At 43.7% G+C, this 27,221-nt stretch overlaps 2 protein-coding genes across 4 annotated transcripts in view; one reads left to right on the plus strand and one right to left on the minus strand.

The window, feature by feature from the left end:
- Positions 1 to 2,232: 2,232 nt before the first annotated feature.
- On the plus strand, positions 2,233 to 24,107 carry LOC112261997 (inositol-trisphosphate 3-kinase A). 2 transcript variants are annotated; one of them, XM_024437658.2, is made up of 7 exons: positions 2,233 to 3,181; positions 18,149 to 18,245; positions 18,492 to 18,705; positions 21,857 to 22,061; positions 22,334 to 22,435; positions 22,812 to 22,883; positions 23,147 to 24,107. In XM_024437658.2, exons 1-7 carry the CDS (start codon positions 2,750 to 2,752, stop codon positions 23,378 to 23,380), a joined length of 1,356 nt encoding a protein of 451 aa, XP_024293426.1. In that variant the 5' UTR covers positions 2,233 to 2,749; the 3' UTR covers positions 23,381 to 24,107. The 2 variants fall into 2 exon arrangements, with proteins under 2 accessions (XP_024293426.1, XP_024293425.1); XM_024437657.2 differs by having other exon boundaries at positions 2,235 to 3,181; positions 18,146 to 18,245.
- A 1-nt stretch (position 24,108) lies between these two features.
- Positions 24,109 to 27,221, minus strand: part of LOC112261995 (leukocyte tyrosine kinase receptor-like) — an 88,263-nt gene continuing 85,150 nt past the window's right edge. For both annotated transcript variants that reach the window (XM_024437656.2, XM_024437655.2), the window contains exons 28-29: positions 27,044 to 27,134; positions 24,109 to 26,949 (exon numbers count right to left, since the gene is read on the minus strand). In XM_024437656.2, coding sequence (XP_024293424.1) covers positions 25,870 to 26,949; positions 27,044 to 27,134 — 1,171 coding nt within the window. In that variant the 3' untranslated portion in view covers positions 24,109 to 25,869. The remainder of the gene's footprint in view (positions 26,950 to 27,043; positions 27,135 to 27,221) is intronic.

The following is a 27,221-nucleotide window of genomic DNA, read 5'->3' on the forward strand; positions in this document are numbered from 1 at the left end:
TTGACATTAGAGAGAGGCATAAAGCAATCACAGGTGTTGATCAGGAGAGCTAAGACAACAACGGGTAAATGGTGATGAATGGGCAGAGCGGGTCAGTTAGGTACATACAGGACCTGTGTTCGAGGCTGGGGCTGACAGGTAAACAAAATGAGGTACCATGTTATTGAAACAGTCCAGGGGGCATCAGCTGTGTAGCCAAGTGATCATAGGGTCAGAAGAGAAACAATAGGTGAGTCATCTCAACAGCATGTCAATTATTCCTCTTCATGCTGAATTCAGGCTCAGGACTGGTTCCAAGGATTGGTCTCCTGTGGCTTTTGGCCCTAGTCCCAGTTGCTTGGGGGGGACATGCTGCTGATGAATGCTGGAGCAGTTCTCCCCACTCTGCCGCAGAATGGCAGCCGTCATGTTATTCTTATGCAGTTCTGGATGATGCCGCTGGATGTCATCAGAGCTCAGGAGCCCTGAGAATGGAGCCTCTCCATTGGTCTCCATTAATTTAGCAACTACTAGATGAGTGCCCCCTGCTGGCAGAATTCGCTGATGAAAATGGATGAAAGAAATGGGAAACTGCTGAGCTGGAGCTGTCTTAAAGTTAGGATGCAGTATTTAGTATTTTAACAAGTTCGGATCGCTCAGATATCGAAATGCTCATATGCAGCTGGCATAGGATACAATGAAGATATATATTTAAAATGTAGGTATGTGATCACACTGGCAATAGATAATTTGTTGCAATACTTGTGAGGCACAACTAAATGGGCATAATAATTTGCTTTTTTTTCTGGATTGCCACAGGATGGCATGCATCTGATGGTCAGTCTGAGGGAAGGGAGAGAGCAGCGGTGAGGCTGCCTCTTACCTGACTCACGGTCCATCCGCCTTCCATCCTCTCCAACTGATGGCGAAATTCAAATCGTACTGCATTATTTCTGCCTCACCCACAAATACATGTTGTTACTCCTATGACCAGAGAAAGTGATATTCCTCGATACTAAAAAATACACAAGGCGCTAATAATATCACAAGCTTATTGGAACACTTAACAATAGGCCTACTCATTCATGCGGCTGCAGTGCATGTGGCATAAAAAGCTTATATATTTTATGGCTTATAAAGGTGGGTGTTGAACAAAGTGTTGACAGTGCTAAATAACAACTTAAACATTAACGTACACATAAAAACAGAAGCTATGTGCTGTATTAGTTGTCTCTAGTCATGGTTTTAAATTTTTAGTTTTTAAATCTCAGTTTCAATCTTGCTGTGCGTTCGAGGCTTCTTTTTTACAGTCGATGGCTCCAGAAAACTGTGCGGACACCGTATTTTGAGCTATATGATTGGCCAGTGGTAAATCGTATAGGTGCACTTGATTTGCTCTCTGGGACTGGCGGGGAGGCGGAGTTCTACCTTCAGACACATGAAATGGTTCAAAATGGGAACACTTTTCCTTCACGGTGCTAGGGCTTCTGAATCAAATGCAACTACTGTCAATCGCGCGAAACGAATAACAAATAGGAACGCAAGGCTTTATCTTTGGAGTGTTTAAAGAAATGTTTGGTGATCGACTAAGAATGCACTAGAGTGCGACCAGATGATGACCACTGTCCTAAAGTAATACTCTGATGGGATAGAATTGGAGTGGAAGTTAATGTATACACAGAACACACACACACACAGGATTACTATCTACGGTCAGTGAGCTAACAAACAGTGTACCATATCGCTACTGTCTGCTGTCTGCAGCCATACCACAACACGTTAAAGACTTGATATTGCAGACAGTTTCCTCCTTCATCTCATATTTCCCCCTGGGCACAGACGTCAATTCAACATCTATTCCACGATGGTTCAATGCATTTTTATTGAAATTACGTGGAAAGAACATTGATTCAACCAGCGGGTGCCCAGTGGGTTGAATATAAATCATGCCATTATAAATCAGTAAGGTTCCTGAGACAGCTCGTGATGGCTACTTATTAATCTGCTTAGTGAAAAATGAACATCAATTCAGTTTGGGTTACATTAACTTTATATTGCCTTTGTTTGTGCAGCTACAGTGAAAATATTTCTCATTCAACATCATCGTTTTTCAGTGAGAGATTTGAACCCCCCTTGATTTTGTTCAGTTGACAACTACAACAGCTGGAACAGGTGTAGCCTGTTTTGGCCCTCTACCGCTTGTGCGCAGTGGGTGATATCTGTTTTGCAGAGTGCAAGACTGAATGAGGAAGTAACGTGAAAACTCAAAATACAAGGTTTGCTATGCGGGATCCTTAGGACGTCCCTACCCCATTGAAGTTGATATTTAAACGGGTTACGGTAAGGTTTAGGTTGTGAGTTAAGGTTTAGTGTTTATGGGCGTCCCAAGGATACCGGATTGCACTGACCATATATTTCTGCCAGGAAGAGAGACAAAATCAATGCGGAAGATAAAAGCGTGTGTCTTTGGTTAACACTGTCGACGAGACGTGAGCTAAAGAAAGGGGTTCCCCAAAACACCAGTCAGCAAATTGGACCGCCGATGACGACCGCCTGAAACGTCTCGTTTTTATCGGACAGTGGCCGAAACAGATGAAAACCTATTGCAGTATTGCACAATATTTAATACACTGAGACTTGGACTCAAAAATAGTAGGCCTACTGTATTGAGATGGCCAAGTTTGATTGACAGCGGTTAAATTCAATCGTAGCGCCGTACAATTTTGATAACATCGTGTCGGTTGTGAACACGCTCACGTTCATCAATCGAATGCCGAAGGAGAGAGAGAAGAGGAGAAAGGCCTCCAAGGAGGCAGGGCTGTCTGGCGCTGGTATTAGTGATGGGTTCGTTAAAGAGCGCAGAACATGCCGCAGAGCATCTGAGCTTCGCGATGAACTCTGCCAGGTGAAAGAAGTAAAGTTATCTGAGTTTAACACCACTCAAGTGCAAACTAGTATGATGGAGGCGCTCCGTGTACCGCAGGTGACAATAACCCCAGATGGAGGCTGCTCGCGGGAGATCCAGCAGGAGGACTGGGCTGATGTGGAAGGCTCTCTGCGACGGAAATTGTCAAACTCCTCGATCTCCTCAACAGGTTCCTCCATCATGTTGGAAGAGTCAGAGGATGACATTCTGAGTGACAACGAGACAAAGAGCAAGGGCAATATCACTTTAGAACATTTGTGTGAGGACACGAGTGAAGTGAGTATAGACTATTCTTCATTCAAATACAGTAATATTGTTGTTACGTTGTAATTACACCCAATTACACCCAGAACACTGTAACTCTGGGGGGAAAGTTAGACTATTCTCTTATATTCTATTGAATTCTATTCTATTCTAACCGGGGGCAGACTGGCTGGTCATTTGGGCTGGTCAATCTTTTGCCTAGTGGGCCTGTGTAACCTGTTATATTTTTTGTGCAAAATGATCATGATCTGGCTAATAATGGGGGCCTCAAGGAAAAAATGGTCTGGTGTGTTAGAAATGCCAAGACGGCCTGAGGCTACTATAAAACAAGATTTACTGGTGAATGTTATACAAACTTTGTATTATTGGAGGACCAAAAAAGCCGATACCGATTAATCGGCCAATTTAAAAAAATAAAAAAATGTTTTTTTTGTAATAATGACAATTACAACAATACTGAATTAACACTTATTTTAACTTAATATAAAACATCAGTAAAATCAATTTAGCCTCAAATAAATAATGAAACATGTTCAATTTGGTTTAAATAATGCTAAAACAAAGTGTTGGAGAAAAAAGTAAGATGTGCCATGGACAAATATGTGCCATGTAAAATATGTGCCATGTAAAATATGTGCCATGTAAAAAAGCTAATGTTTAAGTTCCTTGCTCAGAACATGAGAACATATGAAAGTTGGTGGTTCCTTTTAACATGAGACTTCAATATTCCAAGGTAAGAGGTTTTAGGTTGTAGTTAATATAGTATTTATAGGACTATTTCTCTCTATACCATTTGTATTTCATATACCTTTGACTATTGGATGTTCTTGTAGGCACTATAGTATTGCTAGTGTAACAGTATAGTGTAACAGTATAGTGTAACAGCGCAAGGGGAATAACTACTCCAAATCTAAAAGCGAGTGACGTTTGAAACAGTATTAGCGCACACCCAGCTAACTAGCTAGCCATATCACATTGGTTACACCAGCCATTAGACTGATAGGCTTGAAGTCATAAACAGCGCTGTGCTTGCGAAGAGCTGCTGGCAAAACGCACGAAAGTGCTGTTTGAATGAATGATTACGGGCCTGCTGCTGCTCAGTCAGACTGCTCTATCAAATCAGACTTAATTATAACGTAATAACACACAGAAATACGAGCCTTTGGTCATTAATATGATCGAATCCGGAAACTATCATTTAGAAAACAAAACATTTATTATTTCAGTGAAATACGGAACCGTTCGGTATTTTATCTAACGGGTGGCATCCCTAAGTCTAAATATTCTTGTTACATTGCACAACCTTAAATCTATGTCATAATTATGTAAAAGTCTGGTAAATTAGTTCGCAATGGGCCAGGCAGCCCAAACTTGCATATACCCTGACTCTGCGTGCAATGAACGCAAGAGAAATGACACAATTTCACCTGGTTAATATTGCCTGCTAAACTGGATTAGTAGTTACAACTAGTGATTATGATTGATTGTTTTTATAAGATCATTTTAATGCTAGTTAGCAATTTACCTTGGCTTCTACTGCATTCGAGTAACAGGCAGATTACTCGTGGAGTGCAATGGTTAGAGCGTTGGACTTGTTAACTGTGCGGTTGCAAGATTGGAACCCCTGAGCTGACAAGGTGAAAATCTGTCGTTCTGCCCCTGAACAAGGCAGTTAACCCACAGTTCATAGGCAGTCATTGAAAACAAGAATGTGTTCTTAACTGACTTGTCTAGTTAAATAAAAGTTATTAAAAACATTTTTTTTACATTTAAATTTAAAACTAATCGGAAATCAGCGCCCAAATATACCAATTTCCGATTGTTATGAAAACTTGAAATTGGCCCTAATTAATCGGCCGATTTGGCACATTTTGCAATGGGTGGGGAGATTTTTTTGAGGTTTTACAAGCTAATTTTATGCAATTCTACACATTTTGCCATGACTTATGCCATGTTAATATGATATCTGAGTGAGAGTGACTATCAAAATTAATGGTGTCTCTCTGGAGGTCAGGGCCCTAGGGCAGGTGCCTAGTTGGTAATTACTACAAGTTTGGCAAGACTAAGTAAACTAATTAACCAATCTAACAAATGTTATCTGACATGGCCATGGGCTAATTGAGTGACTGTCATTGGGTGACATAACAAGAGGAAATCTGCTGATGCACTACCAAGTTTCAAAGTTGCACCTTGTGTATTCTACTATTCTAACTCTCAACAGTAAGTTGAGACCCGACTAAGTCCCCCCCAAAAAAAATATATATTTATAAATTAAAATAATTACAGATGTCCGGACCTCGGTGTCCTCATACAGTTGAAGTCGGAAGTTTACATACACTTAGGTTGGAGTCATTAACTTCTTGGTGACAGGGGGGCAGTATTGAGTAGCTTGGATGAATAAGGTGCCCAGAGTAAACTGCCTGCTACTCTGTCCCAGATGCTAATATATGCATATTATTAGTAGTATTGGATCGAAAACACTCTGAAGTTTCTAAAACTGTCATATGGCAGGCGAAAACCTGAGACAAATCCAACCAGGAAGTAGGAAATCTGAGGTTTGTAGTTTCATTTAAGTGATTGCCTATCCAATATGCTGTGTCTATGGGGCCAGATTGCACTTCCCAAGGCTTCCAGCAGATGTCAACAGTCTTTAGAAAGTTGTTTGAGGCTTCTATTGTGGAAGGGTGTCGAATAAGAGCTGTTTCAACAAGTGGACTAGGCTGAGGCCAATCAGTTGTTTACTGCGCGGTCATGCGGGCACGCCGTGCATTCTTTTTCCTCTGTAATGAATACGCTATTGTCCGGTTGGAATATTATTGAAGATTTATTATAAAAAGATCCTAAGGATTGATTGTTAACATCATTTGACATGTTTCTAAAAACTGTAATGGAACTCTTTTAACGGTTCGTCTGGATTTTGCGGAGGTATTTGGACATAAAACGGAGGTATTTGGACATAAATATGGACGTAATCGAACAAAACAAACATTTCTAGTGGAAGTGGGAGTCCTGGGAGTGCATTCCAATAAAGATCAGCAAAGGTAAGTGAAGATTTATAATGCTATTTATGACTTTTGTTGACTCCATAATTTGGCGGGTAACTTTATGGCTTGCATTTGTGGCTGAACGCTGTTCTCAGATTATTGAATATTGTGCTTTTGCCGTAAAGCTTTTTTGAAATCTGACACATCGGTTGCATTAAGAACAAGTTTATTTTTAATTCTATGTAAAACATGTATCTTTCATCAAAGTTTATGATGAGTATTTCTGTTATTTGATGTGGCTCTGCAATTTCTCCGGATGTTTTGGAGGCATTTCTGAACATGGCGCCAATGTAAACTGAGGTTTTGGGATATAAATATGAACTTGATCGAACAAAACATACATGTATTGTGTAACATTGAGGCCTGGGAGTGTCATCTGATGAAGATCGTCAAAGGTTAGTGATTCTTCTTATCTGTATTTTTGCTTTTTGTGACACCTCTCTTTGGTTAGAAAATGGCTGAATGCTTTCTGTGACTAGTTGCTGACCTAACATAATGATATGTTCTGCTTTCGCCGAAAAGCCATTTTTGAAATTGGACACACTCGTTTTTCAACCACTCCACACATTTCTTGTTAACAAACTATAGTTTTGGCAAGTCGGTTAGGACATCTACTTCGTGCATGACACATGTAATTTTTCCAACAATTGTTTACAGACAGATTATTTCACTTATAATTCACTGTATCACAATTCCAGTGGGTCAGAAGTTTACATACACTAAGTTGACTGTGCCTTTAAACAGCTTGGAAAGTTCCAGAAAATTATGTCATGGCTTAGAAGCTTCTGATAGGCTAATTGACATAATTTGATTCAATTGGAGGTGTACTTGTGGATGTATTTCAAGGCCTACCTTCAAACCCAGTGCCCCTTTACGTGACATAATGGGAAAATCAAAAGAAATCAGCCAAGACCTCAAAAATAAAATTGTAGACCTCCACAAGTCTGGTTCATCCTTCGGAGCAATTTCCAAACGCCTGAAGGTACCACGTTCATCTGTACAAACAATACTATGCAAGTATAAACACCATGGGACCTTGCAGCCATCATACCGCTCAGGAAGGAGATGTGTTCTGTCTCCTAGAGATGAATGTACTTTGGTGCGAAAAGTGCAAATCAATCCCAGAACAACAGCAAAGGACATTGTAAAGATGCTGGAGGAAACAGGTACAAAAGTATCTATATCCACAGTAAAACGAGTCCTATATCGACATAACCTGAAAGGAAGCTCAGCAAGGTAGAAGCCACTGATCCAAAAACGCCATAAAAACGCCAGACTACGGTTTGCAATGGGGACAAAGATCGTACTTTTTGGAGAAATGTCCTCTGGTTAGATGAAACAAAAATAGAATTGTTTGGTCATAATGACCATCGTTATGTTTGGAGGAAAAAGGGAGACACTTGCAAGCTGAAGAACACCATCCCAACCGTGAAGCACAGGGGTGGCAGCAGGTGGCAGTGTAGCCTAGTGGTTAGAGCATTGGACTAATAACCGAAAGGTTGCAAGTTCAAATCCCTGAGCTGACAAGGTACAAAATCTGTTGTTCTGCCCTTGAACAGGCAGTTAACCCACTGTTCCTAGGCCGTCATTGAAAATAAGAATTTGTTCTTAACTGACTTGCCTAGTAAAATAAAGGTAAAAAAAAAAATGTTGTGGTGGTGCTTTACTGCAGGAGGGACTGGAGCATTTCACGAAATAGATGGCATCATGAGATAGGAAAATGATGTGGATATATTGAAGCAACATCTCAAGACATCAGTCAGGAAGTTAAAGCTTGCTCGCAAATGGGTCTTCCAAATAGACAATGACCCCACGCATACTTCCAAAGTTGTTGCAAAATGGCTTAAGGACAACAAAGTCAAGGTATTGGAGTGGCCATCACAAAGCCCTGACCGCAATCCCATAGAGAATTTGTGGGCAGAACTGAAAAAGCGTGTGCGTGCAAGGAGGCTTACAAACCTGACTCAGTTACACCAGCTCTGTCAGGAGGAATGAGCCAAAATTCACCCAACTTATTGTGGGAAGCTTGTGGAAGGCTACCCGAAACGTTTGACCCAATTTAAACATTTTAAAGACAATGCTGCCAAATACTAATTGAATGTATGTAAACTTCTGACCCACTGGGATTGTGATGAAAGAAATAAAAGCTGAAATAAATAATTCTCTCTAATATTATTCTGACATTTCACATTCTTAAAATAAAGTGGTGATCCTAACTGACCTAAAACAGGGAATTTTTACTCAGATTAAATGTCAGGAATTGTGAAAAACTGAGTTTAAATGTATTTCGCTAAGGTGTATGTAAACTTCCGACTTCAACTGTATGTAGCTACGGCCCTGAAAGCAAGACACAGACACAGAAACCCTGCAGCGCCCATCCAGAGTCCCGCTCCTGTCCAGCAGCCACCAGCTCCACTACCTCCACCCTCCACCTGGTTACTGGCAGTACCCCAATGCCTGGCCTGCACCTCAGATCCAGAGTACCACAGAACCGACAAACTGTATCCTGTGTACCAGGCAGTGCAGCAGCCTCTGATTGCTTGGTCCCGGCTTGGACCGCCAGCTAGTTCAGCCGTCACCCGGACTACAGCATGTCAGTGCCTTCGCCAGTGCCTTGGCCTATCAGATGGCCCAAGGACTCCAGCATGTCCAGCCAGAAATGCAGAACCCTGACCTTCAAGCAGCCATGCAGCCCCCTGTGCGCCAGTGTGCCAGTCCGCCCAGCAGCTGCCCGAGTTGACCCCAGGCCTGCCAGAGTTGACCCCAAACGTGCCACTTGCACAGATGCCATGACGGGCGTCCATTCACGCTCCTATGTCGGTGCTGGAACCAACCCGGCCTCCACAGCTCCCATTCCCATTCCTTGAGACAGCTGAGCATCTGCACCCAGCCACGTCGTCCAAAGCATTCCAGTCAGCCAACCTGATGACAGTGATGCAGCCAGACCAGCGACTGCCACAGTGCCCCAAGCCATTTCACTAGGCTTGTATACTGGGGTCTTGTATACCGGGGTATTTAGAAATAGCCAAAGGATGGTTTTTCAATACCGTAAATACAGTTTAAAATATTTAAACGTTTTTTCATACATTTGAATATTTGTAGCTATATTTGTAAATATCTAAAGTAATCTTGTGCAAGACATTAGGACATAAAGAAGATTGCGTTCTTCATTTCACCTGTCACATTATTTTTCATTATGAAGCTTACCGGTAGTCCTGAGTCACGTGCTGTTTGTTTACAAGCACACAAAGATGAGAGACCGGCTTGTGAGTCACTCACTGTTGTTCAGCACACCCCAGGTGATCTAGTTGCGGTTTGGAATTCACAACTAAATGTCACAAGGATGATGCTGGAGAGACGAAGCAGGTACGGGGAGTCAAACATGAAATAAGGACCGGACATGGAACGAGACAGGAACAGCGTCAGCACATGAGTAACACAGACAAATAACAGTTTTTGCAGCAGCGGGGAACAGAGCAAGGGAACTGACAAATATAGGGGAGGTAATAAGCAGGTGATGAGTGAGTCCAGGTGAGTCCAATGTCGCTGATGCGCGTGACGAGGGAAGACAGGTGTGCGTAATAGATAGCAGGAGTGAGTGATGCAGGACAGCCTGGCGCCCTCAAGTGCCGGGGGGGAAGAGCGGGAGCAGACTTGACAGTACGCCTTCCCCTGTAGGGGCGCCACATGGCGTCCCACCTGGGCAAACCGGCCGAGACATGGGCGCTGGGCAAGCCAGCTGGGGCGTGGAAGCCCCACAAACCGGCAGTTGCGAGGGAGCCGGCTGAGGCATGTAAGCCCGACGATCCGGCTGAAGCAAGACACCTGTCGATCCCACTGCAGCGAGGGAGCCCAGTGATCCGGTGGAGTGTGACGTGGGATGGAAACCTTGCGAGCCAACCGAGGCAAGGAAACCTCTCAAGCCAGTCAGGGCGTGGAAGCTCGACGGGCCGGCTTAGGCACCCTCGGTTCCATCGGCGGCGGAATCCACCCCGACGTCACCAACAAAACAAAAAAAACTCCTGGACCGGCTGGGCGAACAAGAACTGATGATCTGGCTGAGGCCCGACGTGGGAAGGGCACCGTCCGAGCCAACCGGGGCAAGGAAACCTCTCGAGCCAGCTAGGGCATGGACGCCCGACGAGCTGGCTAGACACCCCCGGTTCCATTGGTGGCAACACAGAGCCGATGTCACCACCAACCGGAATGCCAGTACTCCCCGATGCTTCGTATGTTGGCTGCTGCATTCTTTCACAAGGATGACGCTGGAGAGATGAAGCAGGTACGGGGAGTCAAACATTTAATAAGGAACGGACATGGAACGAGACAGGAACAGCGTCAGCAAACGAGTAATACAGACAATAAACAATTAATGCAGCAGCAGGGAACAGAGCAAGGGAACTGACAAATATAGGGGAGGAAATAAACAGGTGATGACTGAGTCCAGTTGAGTCCAATATCGCTGATGCGTGTGACAAGGGAAGGCAGGTGTGCGTCATAGATGGCATGATGCGTGATGCAGAGGGCAGCCTGTCGCCCTCAATCGCCTGGGGGGAGGGGGGAGCAGGAGCAGACGTGACACTAAATGTTTCCCAGCTACATATCTTATAACTATTAAGTTAACTGTCTAGAATGTGCGCAATGCTTTGAAGTTGTGCATTTGGTTTGCTAATTTAGTAGCGAGCTATCTAGCTAAATTGTTAACGTCTTCCAAAATCTAGCTTCACTTGGTAACAGCAGAGAACACCCTCCTGGATCAAGTGCATTGCTGTCTAATATTTATTTTGTGCGTGCTGCCAACTGAGTAGCATTTTTGAGTTACTTATATAACTTTATGAGCTGGGATGTCTGTCCTGAAAATAGTTTAGGTCAGATACTGTGTAAAATGTCCGCAATGCGCTCATTAGCATTTAGTTAGCATTCTCTATGGGATTTTACATGTACTTGTTAGCATTGCCAACCTTTGGATTACAGAGGCAGAGTGGGGTTTGAAAATAGCGCCCCTTGTGTTCAATGCCGGTATTACCACAAATCCCAGTATGGCACTATGTCGTTATGAAGTCATGGCAATCTGGATACCGCCCAAGCTCACGTTTCAGATTGTACTCCCTTGTACTAGGCCTGATCACCGACAACGACGAGACAGGCTATAGGGAGGAAGTCAGAGACCTGGCCGGGTGGTGCCAGAATAACAACCTATCCCTCAACGTAACCAAGACTAAGGAGATGATTGTGGACTACAGGAAAAGGAGCACCGAGCACGTCCTCATTCTCATCAACGGGGCTGTAGTGGAGCAGGTTGAGAGCTTCAAATTCCTTGGTATCCACATCAACAACAAACGAGATTGGTCCAAACACACCAAGACCGTCGTGAAGAGGGCACGACAAAGCCTATTCCCCCTCAGGAAACTAAAAAGATTTGACATGGGTCCTGAGATCCTCAAAAGGTTCTACAGCTGCAACATCGAGAGCATCCTGACCGGTTGCATCACTGCCTGGTACGGTACGGCAATTGCTCGGCCTCCGACCGCAAGGCACTTCAGAGGGTAGTGCGTATGGCCCAGTACATCACTGGGGCAAAGCTGCCTGCCATCCAGGACCTCTACACCAGGCAGTGTCAGAGGAAGGCCCCAGTGATCACCCCAGCCACCCCAGTCATAGACTGGTCACTCTACTACCGCATGGCAAGCGGTACAGGAGTGCCAAGTCTAGGACAAAAAGGTTTCTCAACAGTTTTTACCCCCAAGCAATAAGACTCCTGAACAGGTAACCAAATAGTTACCCGGACTATTTGCATTGTGTCCCACCACCCGCCAACCCCTCTTTTTACGCTTCTGCTACTCTCTGTTCATCATATATGCATAGTCACTTTAACGATACCTACATGTACGTACTACCGCAATAAGCCTGACTAACAGGTGTCTGTATATAGCCTTGCTACTCTTTTTTCAAATGTCTTTTTACTATTGTTTTATTTCTTTACTTACCTACACACACACACACACATACCTTTTTCCCCGCACCATTGGTTAGGGCCAGTAAGTAAACATTTCACTGTAAGGTCTACACCTGTTGTATTCGGCGCACGTGACAAATAAACTTTGATTTGATTTGAATTACAGACACTGTACTCTAATGGTTTATTTTGACTTGTTTGTGATCATGTCAGATGGCTAACTATTGGCCTATCTTAAAGGTAATCTGTGAGACAACACAGAAGTGGAAAGGAATTAGATTACCCCCCATCTTAAATGAAAACTCCACCCAAAAACAATATTTTGGTATTTGTTCCATTAGTCCATTGATGACAAAGTCCCAAAATGTTTTCTTGTCAGTACTCAAGTTTTCAAGATATGTAACTTTCAAAATACAGAAATCAGCTCTGTATGATGGATTTTGCATCATGTGATGATTTCTTTATTTTGAAAGTTACATATCTTGAAAACTTGAGTGCTAACAAGCAAAACATTTTGGGACTATATCAACAATGGACAAATGAAACAAATGCCAAAAGTTAGTTTTTGGGTGGAATTTTCCTTTAATTGAGTATACTCCCTTCATGTATGATGGTCTTCAAAAAGTTTGAAACCACCCTGGTCTCTCGTCTGAGGCGGCCATCTTGTTTTAGCATTGTCTTTTAGCACAGAATACAGGTGCTGCTGTACACCTGACCTATGATTCAGGAGGACTGAGGGTGGTGCTGTATTTGACTTCAACACTTGACTGATGACTTGCATTGATAAAGTAGTGATACAGTTGTGATTTCAGGACAATACCGTAGTTTTAAACCCTAGAACATAAAAGTAGCTGTGAATAACAACTCAAGCAAATTCTCCAGTGTTAAAAAAAAACAAATATGTGAGTGTTAAATCAACAGTGAAAGTATTGAGACACCGGAACATTTATTTTATTTTTTGTATTTATTTAACCTTTATTTAACTAGGCAAGAGAAAGTCATGGTTGTTGCATTCATCCACTTTCAGTACTACGCACTTCACCAAGTGAGATCCTAAGCAAATATGTTGTCATAAAACATATTTTTTTAACACAGTACCATACGTATTTCATAAGGCCTTATTTTGAGGGCCTAGTTTTATCCTAATACAGGGGCCTGAAACTCATACATTACTTTGAACCAAAACCTTGACATCATTATCATATTTCCCGGCATGCTCTATTGTAGATCGATTTTTTGAATTGTTTGTATCAATATCTATGTTTTTGCATGTACATTGATTTATTAATCAATTAATCTTGTGCTACTCAAATATAAATTACAACATTTTCTAAGTTAATCAAATATGTTACTTCGAATTATTGCTGCACCCATTACTGAAATGGTTGTCCCAGTTTAGATGCTTTAGGTAGTCTTATAGCTTAGCCTTCCCAACCCTGGCAGTCATTTTGAATACAGGTTGTGTATGATACAAAATTCAAAAAGTTGGATATCCCCACACTGGCTGGATTCCTATAGGATTTTCACATCACCTTGCACCTTGCAATCTCTGATTCAGAGGGGTTGGGTTAAATGTGGAAGACACATTTCAGTTGAATGCATTCTGTTGTGCAACTGACTAGGTATCCTCTTTCCCTAAACCAGCATAATGTGACTTGCAGGCCTGATGTGGCCTATAAACCATGAATTTCAGGTCATTGTATTACACGCTCAGAAAAAAAGGTTCAGATTTTTTCCTAAAGGGGTACAAACACTTTTCACTGTAGTGGTACAAAGGTCAGTTATGAGTGCATAAAAGTTCATACCTCAGGCCGTACCTCAGGACTCGAAAGGTAAGGCACTCTGGGAAATATTTGGCTTTACACTAAGCAGTGTGTTAATTTAACATTGTTCCGATGTCTATAGGGGTCCACAGACTCAACACTTTCAGTGTTGATTTAACACACTCTGTGTTTTTTTTTAACACTGAAGATTTTGCTGTGTATATGATGATCCAACAAACTTTTCAAATAATGTCACTTGTGAACGGTAAAAACATGTACGACTTCTAAGGCCTCTGTATCTGCTTGTTGTCAGAAGCCATATTTGACTTTGTCTCCGACATCAGTGGCTTTGTACTAGAGCTCGACCGATTTCAAGTTTTCATAACAATCGGAAATTGGTATTTTTGGACGCTGATTTTGACGATTAAAAAAATATATATATATTTTTTTACACCTTTATTTAACTAGGCAAGTCAGTTAAGAACACATTATTCTTTTCAATGACGGCCTAGGAACGGTGGGTTGACTGCCTGTTCAGGGGCAGAACGACAGATTTTTACCTTGTCAGCTCAGGGATTCAATCTTGCAACCTTTCGGATAACTAGTCCAACGTCTAACCACCTGCCTCACGAGGAGCCTGCCTGTTACGCGAATGCAGTAAGAAGCCAAGGGAAGTTGCTAGCTAGCATTAAACTTATCTAATAAAAAACTATCAATCAATCAATCAATCAATCAATCATAATCACTAGTTATAACTACACATGTTTGATGATATTACTAGTTTATCTAGCGTGTCCTGCATTGCATATAATCGATACGGTGCGCATTCGCGAAAAAGGACTGTCGTTGCTCCAACATGTACCTAACCATAAACATCAATGCCTTTCTTAAAATCAATACACAGAAGTATATATCTGTTAACCTGCATTTTTATCTAAAAGAAATCCAGGTTAGCAGGCAATATTAACCAGGTGAAATTGTGTCACTTCTCTTGCGTTCATTGCATGCAGAGTCAGGGTATATGCAACAGTTTGGGCCGCCAGGCTCATTGCGAACAAATTTGCCAGAATTATGACATAAAATTGAAGGTTGTGCAGTAACAGGAATATTTAGACTTATGGATGCCACCTACGGAACTGTTCCGTATTTCACTGAAAGAGTAAACGTTTTATTTTTGAGAGTTTCCGGATTCGATCATATTAATGACCTAAGGCTCGTATTTCTGTGTGTTATTATGTTATAATTAAGTCTATGATTTGATAGAGCAGTCTGACGACTGAGCGATGGTAGGCACCAGCAGGCTCGTAAGCATTCATTCAAACAGCACTTTCGTGTGTTTTGCCAGCAACTCTTTGCTGTGCTTCAAGCATCGCGCTGTTTATGACTTCAAGCCCATCAACTCACGAGATTAGGCTGGTGTAACCGATGTGAAATGGCTAGCTAGTTAGCGGGGTGCACACTAATAGCGTTTCAAAATTCACTCACTCTGAGACCTAGAGTAGTTGTTCCCCTTGCTCTGCAAGGGCCGCGGCTTTTGTGGAGTGATGGGTAACGATGCTTCGAGGGTGGCTGTTGTCGATGTGTTCCTGGTTCGAGCCCAGGTAGCGGCGAGGAGAGGGATGGAAGCTATACTGTTACACTGGCAATACTAAAGTGCCTATAAGAACATCCAATAGTCAAAGGTATATGAAATACAAATCGTATAGAGAGAAATAGTCCTATAATTTCTATAATAACTACAACCTAAAACTTCTTACCTGGGAATATTGAAGACTCATGTTAAAAGTAACCACCAGCTTTCACATGTTCTGAGCAAGGAACTTAGCTTAGCTTTCTTACATGGCACATATTGCACTTTTACTTTCTTCTCCAACACTTTGTTTTTACATTATTTAAACCAAATTGAACATGTTTCATTATTTATTTGAGACTAAATTGATTTCATTGATGTATTATATTAAGTTAAAATAAGTGTTCGTTCAGTATTGTTGTAATTGTCATTATTACACATTTTGGTCCTCCAATAATCGTTATTGGTATCGGCGTTGAAAAATCATAATCGGTCGACCTCTACTTTGTACCTCTGTGTAACTCCTCAGAACTATGCTCAGCCAGCTCCATAGAAGGCTCTAAGCTGTCAACTTCCTTTAAACACACTGAATACACATCGCCTGGCCCTGCTGGAAGGGAAGGCTGTGTACATTGTGGTGCTCACTGCTCAGTGTTCAGTGTTTCAACAGGGGCATGTCAGTATGACAGGCCACTTGAAAAGCTCTCAAACCCAACCCTTTTATTGATCTTTCTAGCCATTCAAAACAAACAATGGTAATGGAAAAAAGTGTCTCCCTGTTCTGAAAATAGAGTTTGCATTAACTCTCTATACCCTTTGTTTATAGCAGATAGAGTGTCCAGTCAGCCCCCACACTTGCAGTACAAGCCACCCCCATTGTCCTATGAGTCTAGGACAAATGGTTGTGTGCCAATTTCAGCCACATTGACATTTAGGATTTGACCTTTCAACACAGAAAGAAAACTCCTACTTTGTACACTATCCGTTCTCTGTATTTCTAGTTTGACAGTGACTTGTAGTGAAAAAGAGGCTTGAATTTTTATGACATCACATTTATCGATGCTAGCCATTTGTCAAATATGCGTATGCTAATGCATGTTCATATTATAATGTGCCAGGTTGAGAAACCGAGTGAATCATACAGTATTGAGTGAATCAACAACTTGAGTGAATCATACAGTATTGAGTGAATCAACAGCTTGAGTGAATCATACAGTATTGAGTGAATCAACAGCTTGAGTGAATCATACACAATTGTTACTCCCTTGTTCCTGTTCTTGTTACTGTTATGACATTGTAATTGGTCGAGTTCATTATGTAGTAGGCTCTATTTGCAGCTGATTGTAGACGCCTTATTTTCTGTCAGTCTGTCAACCACATTAGGCCCGGCTTTACAAAGTAAGGTGTGTCCCAGAACTAACCATGAATGTATTATCTAGAGGGTTATAGAAATAAACATTTTTACAAACATTGCGTTGTATTGTAGTTTGTGAGAGAACACACCTCATACAGTTAAAATGTAGCATTTATTTTCAGGAATTGAAACACGTTCCACAATGTTGAAATTCTACTTCATATTTTACACTACTTTTTTAGAATAACTGTGTAGCCACAAATGGAGGGGCTATATGTTCATATTTCTTTCTCTTGACAGAGCACAGGGCTTTTTAAAAATACATGTTGATTAATAAGTTGTCACTATTTTGTGTTTGAGAGAGTGTTGAAGGCCTGTGTGGAAATATGACACCCACATAGCCGACTATTATTACAACAACAATTCAACTTTATACACCACATCAACAACACCAGTGAATGGAGCATACCATTTGCCATTTCAGAGTGGCTGTGGGATCTGTTATTGGTTGTGAGTGTGTACACTCAACAGAATGAGTCGTTTTTTCACTGAATCCAATGACCAGGGCTTTTCTTCCTTTTACTGTGATCTCAGCATACTGAATACCTCTGACCTCTGTCTTGGTCATAACCCTGAATCTAGCTATGGTGAAATCTATCTAAAAAATAACATTATGTATCATCTCTGTGTCATCAAGCACATGCTAAGTACTTTTCTGTCTGTGAAGCATGTCTGCTGTGAACATGATGTGTGACTCACTCAACATCTCATCACACATGGGGAAACAATGTCATCTTTTCTATGCCTGAATCATCCAGATCTCGTTGAACAAGATCTCCATGACCGTGTCTTAATGGAAATGCACATGGCAACAGCAAGTCAGTCAAGTGTGACTATACACAGCAGCTGGTAGGGAAATGTGAGTTCCATAGAAATGACAACATGTAGCAAAGAGACTAATATGTTTGCGGATGAGGCCAGGGTTAAGGGTCAGGGTTAGATTTGAGGCTAGGATTAGAGTTGAGCCTGGACGAGGACATGAAGTTAGGGTTAATGATGTACAGTAACGAATGACCCAATTAACAGTGGCCAAGTGATTTAGACAGCTGAATTCATCAACTGAATTCAAAACATGATTATTATCCAAGATCATTATCGTTGTACAACTTCATTTACATACACCCTACTGTTGAGCGCTGGCTTGAGGACAGTGTCTCTGCCTAGTTAATAATGACACAGATACTCCATAGAGGTAAAGCTGACTGTTCCTGTGCTTGGTCCTTCTTCAGCAGAGCAAACCCTGGTGGAAGATAAAGACTATTGTCAACTGGCCTTTTGTTTCCCCACAAAGAAGAAACCTGTCCTGGGTTCAACTAGCTGGACACAAAGGTAAAACACAGTCACCATGGACGTGATCCCTCACCTATCACAGCAGCATACCAAGAACCAAGCACTAATGTAAGATGATGTGTACTGTACATCTTCCACACAAAATAAAGCACATGACACAGACAGTACTGTATACTACTGGCCACTTTGATACAATACTAACCCATTACACACAATGTCAGATTCCATCGGAAAATGTCAGTCGTTAGTGGTTTGCTGTGGAATGTCAGTGCTTATCTTTTCCAGGTAATTTCAAAGCTGGCGGCGAAGGCACCATTCTGAAGAAGTTCTCTGAGAATGAGAAGCTGTGTTTTGAGAGGCTGCAGGGAGACGTTCTCCAGGACTTTGTACCAGGATATTATGGTGTGGTGGAGAGGGATGGGGATCCCTTCCTACATATGACTGATCTACTAGTCAACTTTGATAGACCCAGTGTCATGGACTGCAAGATGGGAGTGAGGTAAGAGAGCAGCAGTAGTGAGTAGGGAGCAGCTAGGTGAGTAGGGAGCAGCTAGGTGAGTAAGGAGCAGCAGTAGTGAGCAGGGAGCAGCTAGGTGAGCAGGGAGCAGCTAGGTGAGTACGGAGCAGCAGTAGTGAGTAGGGAGCAGCTAGGTGAGTAGGGAGCAGCTAGGTGAGTAGGGAGCAGCTAGGTGAGTAAGGAGCAGCAGTAGTGAGCAGGGAGCAGCTAGGTGAGTAGGAGCAGCTAGGTGAGTAAGGAGCAGCAGTAGTGAGCAGGGAGCAGCTAGGTGAGCAGGGAGCAGCTAGGTGAGTACGGAGCAGCAGTAGTGAGTAGGGAGCAGCTAGGTGAGTATGGAGCAGCAGTAGTGAGTAGGGAGCAGCTAGGTGAGTACGGAGCAGCAGTAGTGAGTAGGGAGCAGCTAGGTGAGTAGGGAGCAGCTAGGTGAGCAGGAGCAGCTAGGTGAGTACGGAGCAGCAGTAGTGAGTAGGGAGCAGCTAGGTGAGTACGGAGCAGCAGTAGTGAGTAGGGAGCAGCTATGTGAGTAGGGAGCAGCTAGGTGAGTAGGGAGCAGCTAGGTGAGCAGGGAGCAGCTAGGTGAGTACGGAGCAGCAGTAGTGAGTAGGGAGCAGCTAGGTGAGTACGGAGCAGCAGTAGTGAGTAGGGAGCAGCTAGGTGAGTAGGGAGCAGCTAGGAGAGTACGGAGCAGCAGTAGTGAGCAGGGAGCAGCTAGGAGAGTACGGAGCAGCAGTAGTGAGTAGGAAGCAGCTAGGAGAGTACGGAGCAGCAGTAGTGAGTAGGAAGCAGCTAGGTGAGCAGGGAGCAGCTAGGTGAGCAGGGAGCAGCTAGGAGAGTACGGAGCAGAAGTAGTGAGCAGGGAGCAGCTAGGTGAGCAGGGAGCAGCTAGGTGAGTACGGAGCAGCAGTAGTGAGCAGGGAGCAGCTAGGTGAGCAGGGAGCAGCTAGGTGAGCAGGGAGCAGCTAGGTGAGTACGGAGCAGAAGTAGTGAGCAGGGAGCAGCTAGGTGAGTACGGAGCAGCAGTAGTGAGTAGGGAGCAGCTAGGTGAGCAGGGAGCAGCTAGGTGAGTACGGAGCAGCAGTAGTGAGCAGGGAGCAGCTAGGTGAGTACGGAGCAGCAGTAGTGAGCAGGGAGCAGCTAGGTAAGTACAGAGCAGCAGTAGTGAGTAGGGAGCAGCAGTAGTGAGTAGGGAGCAGCAGTAGTGAGCAGGGAGCAGCAGTAGTGAGTAGGGACAGCTAGGTGAGTAGGGACAGCTAGGTGAGTAGGGAGCAGCAGTAGTGAGTAGGGAGCAGCAGTCGTGAGTAGGGAGCAGCTAGGTGAGTAGGGAGCAGCAGTAGTGAGTAGGGAGCAGCTATGTGAGTAGGGAGCAGCAGTAGTGAATAGGGAGCAGCAGTAGTGAGTAGGGAGCCGCTAGGTCTGTATGGAGCAGCAGCTAGGTGAGTAGGGAGCTGCACTAGTTAGTAGGGAGCAGCTAGGTGAGCAGAGAGCAGCTAGGTGAGCAGGGAGCAGCTCGGTGAGTAGGGAGCAGCTAGGTGAGTAGGGAGCAGCTGGGTGAGTAGGGAGCAGCTAGGTGAGTAGGGAGCAGCTGGGTGAGTAGGGAGCAGCTGGGTGAGTAGGGAGCAGCTAGGTGAGTAGGGAGCAGCTATGTGAGTAGGGAGCAGCTGAGTGAGTAGGGAGCAGCAGTAGTGAGCAGGAAGCAGCTAGGTGAGTAGGGAGCAGCAGTAGTGAGTACGGACGGAGCAGCAATAGTGAGTACGGAGAAGCAGTAGTGAGTAGGGAGCAGCAATAGTGAGTAGGGAGCAGCAGTAGTGAGTAGGGAGCAGCAGTATGTCTGTTCTATAATAATGTGTAGAACACTACATATGTCTGGCCCTATAGCAGGGTTAAGCAATTTTGAGGAAATACTAACAAATCATTGTTGGACTACTGTAATTGATCTATATCCCTCTTACACGTCAGTGCTCCTGATAGTAGAACATACAGACTGTCAACCTGTTCTGTTTGCTCTTGATAAAACACCTGTTGTTACTGGTTCTCTGAGGATTTCCTGCCACACACAGCCGGTGGGGCGTCAAGGCACACAGAGAGGCCGTCACTACTGAGCCACATGTTTCCTGTACACAGCCAGAAAGAACCACACGCACGCACGCACGCACGCACGCACGCACGCACACGCGCGCACACACACACACACACACACACACACACACACACACACACACACACACACACACACACACACACACACACACACACACACACACACACACACACACACACACACACAGATGGGGTGCAGGCAGAGGGTGTCCCTGGTGACTCCCTTTTGACAAACACACACAACCACCCAAGCTCTCTCACCTACTGCTAACAAACACTCATACTATCAACCAGTTAAACAGTCATGCTGTGTACTTTGGAGTCTCCTCCTTGCTTCCTTTTTTTATACAGAGGAAGTTCAGAATGAAACTGAAATTCACTGAACATAGGACTCTACCAAGTAAGACTTAGGGTTCTATTAAATCCGCATAGCGGAGGTTCAGCGTTTCAGCATGATTTAAATGTAAAGGCAATGTTCCTGCGTTAGCGGAGACTTCCATTATGGTAAACGCTGCATATGTCAGATCAATCCTACATTACCTTTACATTTCTATTGTGTAATCTGTAACACTTCAGTGATACAGGTTGAATAGAAACCTTAGAAAGTCAATTCTACCATCTAAAGCATACAAAGGTCACATTATAAACTGGGTGGTTCGAGCCCTGAATGCTGATTGGCTGACACACCACTGGTATGACAAAACATTTATTTTTACTGCTCTAATTACGTTAGTAAGCAGTTTATAACAGCAATAAGGCACCTTACGGGTTTGTGGAATATGGCCAATATACCAAGGCTAAGGGCTGTATCCAGGCACTCCTCTTTGCGTCAAGCAGAAGAACCACCCTTAGCCATGGTATATTGGCCATATACCACACCCCCCGGGCCTTATTGCTTAAGTATAACATGCCATTGTCTGTAATGCCACTCAGCTATCATCATACACAACGAGACCAAATGAAAAGTCACTTAGCCGTGATGGTGCTAAATAGTGTCATGGCCCCTCAGCGTGTCTCCCTGTTGTCCTCTCCTCAGGACGTATCTGGAGGAGGAGGTGGTGCGAGCCCGAGAGCGGCCTAAGCTCCGTAGGGACCTGTTTGACAAGATGCTGGAGGTGGACAGTGAGGCCCCCAGCCCCCAGGAGCACCTCCAGAGGGCCGTCACCAAACCCCGCTACATGCAGTGGAGAGAGACCCTCAGCTCCACACACACACTGGGCTTCCGTATCGAAGGCATCAAAGCAAGTACCCACGTATCAACCTGAGTGTCAACATGAAGGAAGCAATTCAGTCAGTGTTCACTCAAAACGCAACCACAGAGATCCCTTTTCATTTAAACCAGAACTTATACAAAAGGCTTATTCCTGGACTAAAAACTTTTTTTATGGTTCATTGTACAGTTTTTCATGTGAAGTTCATTACATACTGTATGCAATAAAGTAATGTCGGAGCCTTGACCTTGTTGCACGTGGACAGTGCTGCTTATCAACATATTGACCGTTCCTTCTCTCAGAAAGCTGACGGGACGTGTCACACGGATTTCAAGAAGACCCGGTCTAAGGAGGATATCACACAGATCTTCAGGGACTTTGCCACAAACAACACAAACATACTAGTAGGTTGACAGCTACTCGTCTTACCTGTTATTGTGTTGCATTCATTTGCATGGTCTGCTGATTTTTGACAAGTAGAGACATACAGTACATACCTGTCTTATGTAAAGTGAATACTTGAACAATCAAACAAATTGGTTTGACTTTACCTGTCTTTTGTAAAATCTCATGAAAAGTGATACACATTGGTAAATATTTGGATATGATGAGCAACCCAAATGGCATTATACACTACAGTAGATCCTGTTGGAATGACAGATAGCAAATAGAATTGAACGACCTAGACATATAACCTCTATTGGTTTAAGGAATTTATCAAGGGAGTTTCCCAAGTCTCAACACTACAGCCAGAATAATCGTATTGCCTCTCTAATACAGAATTCCTACCTGAGTAAACTAGCAAAAATTCAACAAGCCCTGATGTCATCGGAGTTCTTCAAGAGACACGAGGTGAATATAGAAGCTTTAGTTCATCTGCACCTGTTTTCTGCTGACATTTGTTCATCCCACTAGATATATTAAACACATCTAAGAGCTTTTATGAGGTTTACCGGTAAATAATATAAATGATAATACACACTGGGCAAAAATGTCAATTCAACGTCTATTGCACATCTGTTCAATGTAATTTCATTGAAATGTGGAAACACTGTTGATTCAACCAGTGTATGCCCAGTGGTTATTGTAATGAGTACACGTCTTCTCTCTCCAAGGTGATTGGGAGCTCCCTCCTCTTCATTCATGACCACACTGACCGAGCTGAGGTTTGGCTCATTGACTTCGGCAAGACTACAGCTTTACCAGAGGGACAGACTCTGGACCACTCCATACCCTGGCAGGAGGGCAACCGAGAGGACGGATACATGTGGGGACTGGACAACCTGATGAGGACACTGGGCTCTTTGACTAACAAAGGAACTAGTGAAGGAAGTAATGAGTGCCTTTAAGCTATGACCACCTGGGAGGGATTGGACTACCCCATTCCAGTAGTTAGAGGACCCTGGCAGTAATATACAGTCTCAAGGGTCCCCTCAATCACAAAGTATACATACTGTGTAAATCAAACTTCCAGCTTATTCAGCACAACAAATTGTATCTCAGCGTATTGTTGAAGCTATTGTAGCATGATGATAAGGGATTGCGTTTTTTAAAGTATGTCTGTGCCTTGTGAACAAACTATAAATTTTAGGGGAATTTTAATGAATGCAAATTAATGAACAGAGACAAACCTGTGATTGTAGTGCCTGTATATTCTAGAAAGCCATACAATACTATCAATGTAAGGGACAGTATTGCATAGAAATCCAACCCATTCCATATTCCAAGGTGTCATTAGATTTGATTGATTTCAGTTTTTGATAATCAAGCATGTTCTATTTTATTTTTTTTGTTTTCAAACTTTATTGAAGACATTAGGCATACTGTATTCTAATACAGTTACATACACCAGTGCGTCTTTAGGATCATCTCATTATCATGACGAAGGATGAACGAAAAATGAATCACGCAAGTATTGTAGCAAGTATTGTATTATGACAGTCCATGAGACTAACCTCAGAAAAACACTATGGCCTTGTCCCAATGAGTTAGAAATGGTTGTGTATTGGGAGTTTTTTCATATGTACAAGTAAAAATATGTCTTGCTGTATTATAAAACACTTATCAAAACACAAAGGAGAGAAATATTTCATTTATTTGGGGTAGAAGTATACAAGAACAAGTATATTGCATAGTTTCTAGCCTTTGTTCTTCTGTGTAGAGGCACTCAACTTTAGATCTGTGGAATTTAAGCCTTGACACAATATTCAAAGGAAACCATGTGAACTAAAATGCAATTGTTTTCACAGACAAACATTTTTTTTAGGAAATTTTACCTTACCAGGTAGAATCGGGATAGGGGGTTTTCTTCACTGTAATATATAGTCTCCTATGGATCCTAAAAGAAACACAATCCCTCAAGGTCTCAGCAGATTTACAAATCACGAGTAATAGTGAAGTTGTCAAGAGCATGACAAAACTTGTCCACCTTTAGGCTACAGTCAGAAATATCGTCAGACTTTGAGGTGGCTACAAAGTGCATCATGGAACATCATCGTGACATACCATTATTGTAACCAGTATGCTTTATTTCAGTGTAAAAAGCTTACATGTATATCAGCAACCGTACTGCTTTAACAGCTCATAACAATAATACATGTTATCTTGTGTCATAAATACTGAGAAATCAAAAAGTAAACAGCAAGCAAGCCCTCTAGTGAAAAACACACACAAACCGTTTGGTATTTCATGAGAGTGCTGCCCCCTGTTGAGTGTAAGATGTACTGTAGAGTACTACATCACAAACACCAACTAGTGCTCTGGCAGACCCAATGGCAGTGATCAACTAAACACATACAAAAACACGTTATAAATTAAGTATAACTGCTACAAATGTAATGAGTTAGTACAGTTTAAATTCCAATGTCAAATAATAGCATTTCATCTTTTGGTGTAGCCAAGGTGAAAGTTAGTTGTATTAAAATGTTCTGTGTTGGAACAAGATGGACAAATGACAGAGGGGCTTCTACTATCACATTCTCTGCTCTTGGTGTCTCTAAAACCCTCTTCAGTAAAGAGTGAGAACAGTCACTATAAGAAGAAATGCATTTAGAGAGGGTAAAGTATTAGTAGACAATGTGTATAATACGGTAGAACAGACTAAAGTATGAAGAAAATAAGTGTGGAATGACTAAATACAATGTAAATGCTATCTACAAAATAACTATGACAATTCTAAACAAGAGATTAACTTTTGCTTATGAGCCAGATAGGGAACATTAGATAGCACAAGTAATTATAATTGTGATCACAAGTTCATACACTCTCTCTGGTCTACTCAGTACCCATCACAGCACTTTCACACATACTTAAAATCTCCTTTCTGCTTTGTCCATCACCTGCATAGGCAACCATAGCTTCCTATATGTTTTCACAGTATTGATTTAGCAGTCAATTCCAGTCATTCATTCCAGTGTAAACCTAACAAGGTAATGTTATAAACAAAGAATGGAATGGATTAACAAAAAATCCCCGAACCAGAGGAGACACTGCACATTTGAATGGTTGCCAGACATTGCAGATGACTCCAGCTAGGGCCTAGAAATCCTCTGGGGCTTGGATGTGCTTTTGTGCCAGTGACGGCCTTCTTGGGCTGTGTCACATTCCACCTCAGGAATAGAACATGCTACCTGTCTCCTGGCAAAGCAGCATCTCCTTCTGTCTTTAACCTGTTGTGTTTTCTTGCTACTGTGGACTTTCATATAAATCTCTCACCGTCTACACTAACTACAAAGCATCATCAGTAATACCAAAACTACACAATAGTGTGTTCCTGTGCATGGCCAGTGAGGTGTGGGGTCTGTTCCAGTGTTCTGCTCCGCTCCCCCAGGGGCCAGGTTTAGACAGGGGTGACACTGAGGTCCTCAGACAGAGAGAAGCCTGAGTCTCTGTCCCGGGTGGGTTTCTCAGGCTTGGTGTGTCTCCTCACATCCTCGTGTCCGTAGCTGGCGTGGCGCTTCAGTAGCAGTTTGGGCATACAGGAAGAGGCCGCACCCAGGCCTGCCCCTGAGCAGGAGTAGAAGCAGGAGGAGAAAGAGGTGCTGGGGGCACAGCTGGTGCTGGCACTGGTGCTGGGGCATGGCTCTGGGCCTTTGGGCACCACCAGGGGCAGGCTCTCTGCCTCATAGCTCTGCTCATCGTAGGCATAGTTGACATTGCCACAGGGGAAGCTCTGCAGCTTAGCCAAGTCCATGCCCAGGGCCTGGCCCCCACTGGCTCCCCCTGCTTGGCCCTTCCGGGAGGACGCCAGGCTGAGGCTGGGCGCACCCTGGGGCTGGGGAGCAGAGAGGGCCTGGCAGGCTGGGAAGGGGGACGAGGAGCACAGACTGCTGGGGACAGGGAGGCCGCTACTGCCATCGCACCCAGAGTCGGGGCAGTCAGAGGTCGGGGTACCTGCCTGGGGGGTGGAGTAGCTGCTGGACAGGGGCATGGACTTGGTATGAGATAGGGCTGCCTTCCCCCGACCAAAGCTCTCCAGCACCCAGGAGCCATAGGTTGGGTTCCACAGATTCTTTGTCTTGTTTTTTAGCCTCTGGCTGCCTGAGAAGGAGCTGTCCCTGGAGCAGGGCCAGTTGAGGGGCTCGGGGTGGAGCCAGGCTCCAGGGCAGACACCTGGACCCGGAGCAGGAACAGGCTCGGCCCAGCAGGGCTCCAGGGCCTCGCGGTAGGAGGCCACCTCCTGAGGCAGCTGCTGGGGCCGCAGCAGACAGGGATTGTGGGGCTGGGGCAGCGACGTGGGACCCATGCCCAGGCCCAGACCCAGACTGCTCATTTGAGGAGAGAACTCCTGGGAGGCAGTGTGGCCCAGCAGCAGAGGGGTCAGACTGCCTGGGGTGTCAGGGCGGATCACAGTGCTCAACTCCTCCTCCACTGTAGGACCGTACTCCACAGGCAGGGGCGTGTTGATCACATCAGGGTCCTGGGCAAAAGAAAAGAGAGAGAATAGAAAACAGTGAATATGTATGGTGAGTGTTGTGAAGAAAATGCATCCCTGGCTGCCAGTGGGTCAGTACCTGAGTGCAGTAGTCGATCCTCTCCAGAATGGTGGAGAAATTGGGTCTGTGTTCAGGGCAGTGCTGCCAGCACTGAGTCATGATCCTGTACCTACAGAAGAAAGTTGGAGAAAAGCCAACTGAATCACGGATTTAAGTCTAAAACTGCATATTGGCCTTGCAATGGACCTAAATCCAT

Source organism: Oncorhynchus tshawytscha, linkage group LG11, assembly GCF_018296145.1.
Source record: "Oncorhynchus tshawytscha isolate Ot180627B linkage group LG11, Otsh_v2.0, whole genome shotgun sequence".
Taxonomy (NCBI): Eukaryota; Metazoa; Chordata; class Actinopteri; order Salmoniformes; family Salmonidae; genus Oncorhynchus; species Oncorhynchus tshawytscha.

Bases quoted from the DNA above. Each gene is read 5' to 3' on its own strand.
- LOC112261997 (XM_024437657.2), top strand. From the start codon at position 2,750: ATGCCGAAGGAGAGAGAGAAGAGGAGAAAGGCCTCCAAGGAGGCAGGG. The intron at 18,706-21,856 runs GTAAGAGAGCAG...TCCTCTCCTCAG, and splicing joins GACTGCAAGATGGGAGTGAG to GACGTATCTGGAGGAGGAGG. The intron at 22,884-23,146 runs GTGAATATAGAA...TCTCTCTCCAAG, and splicing joins AGTTCTTCAAGAGACACGAG to GTGATTGGGAGCTCCCTCCT.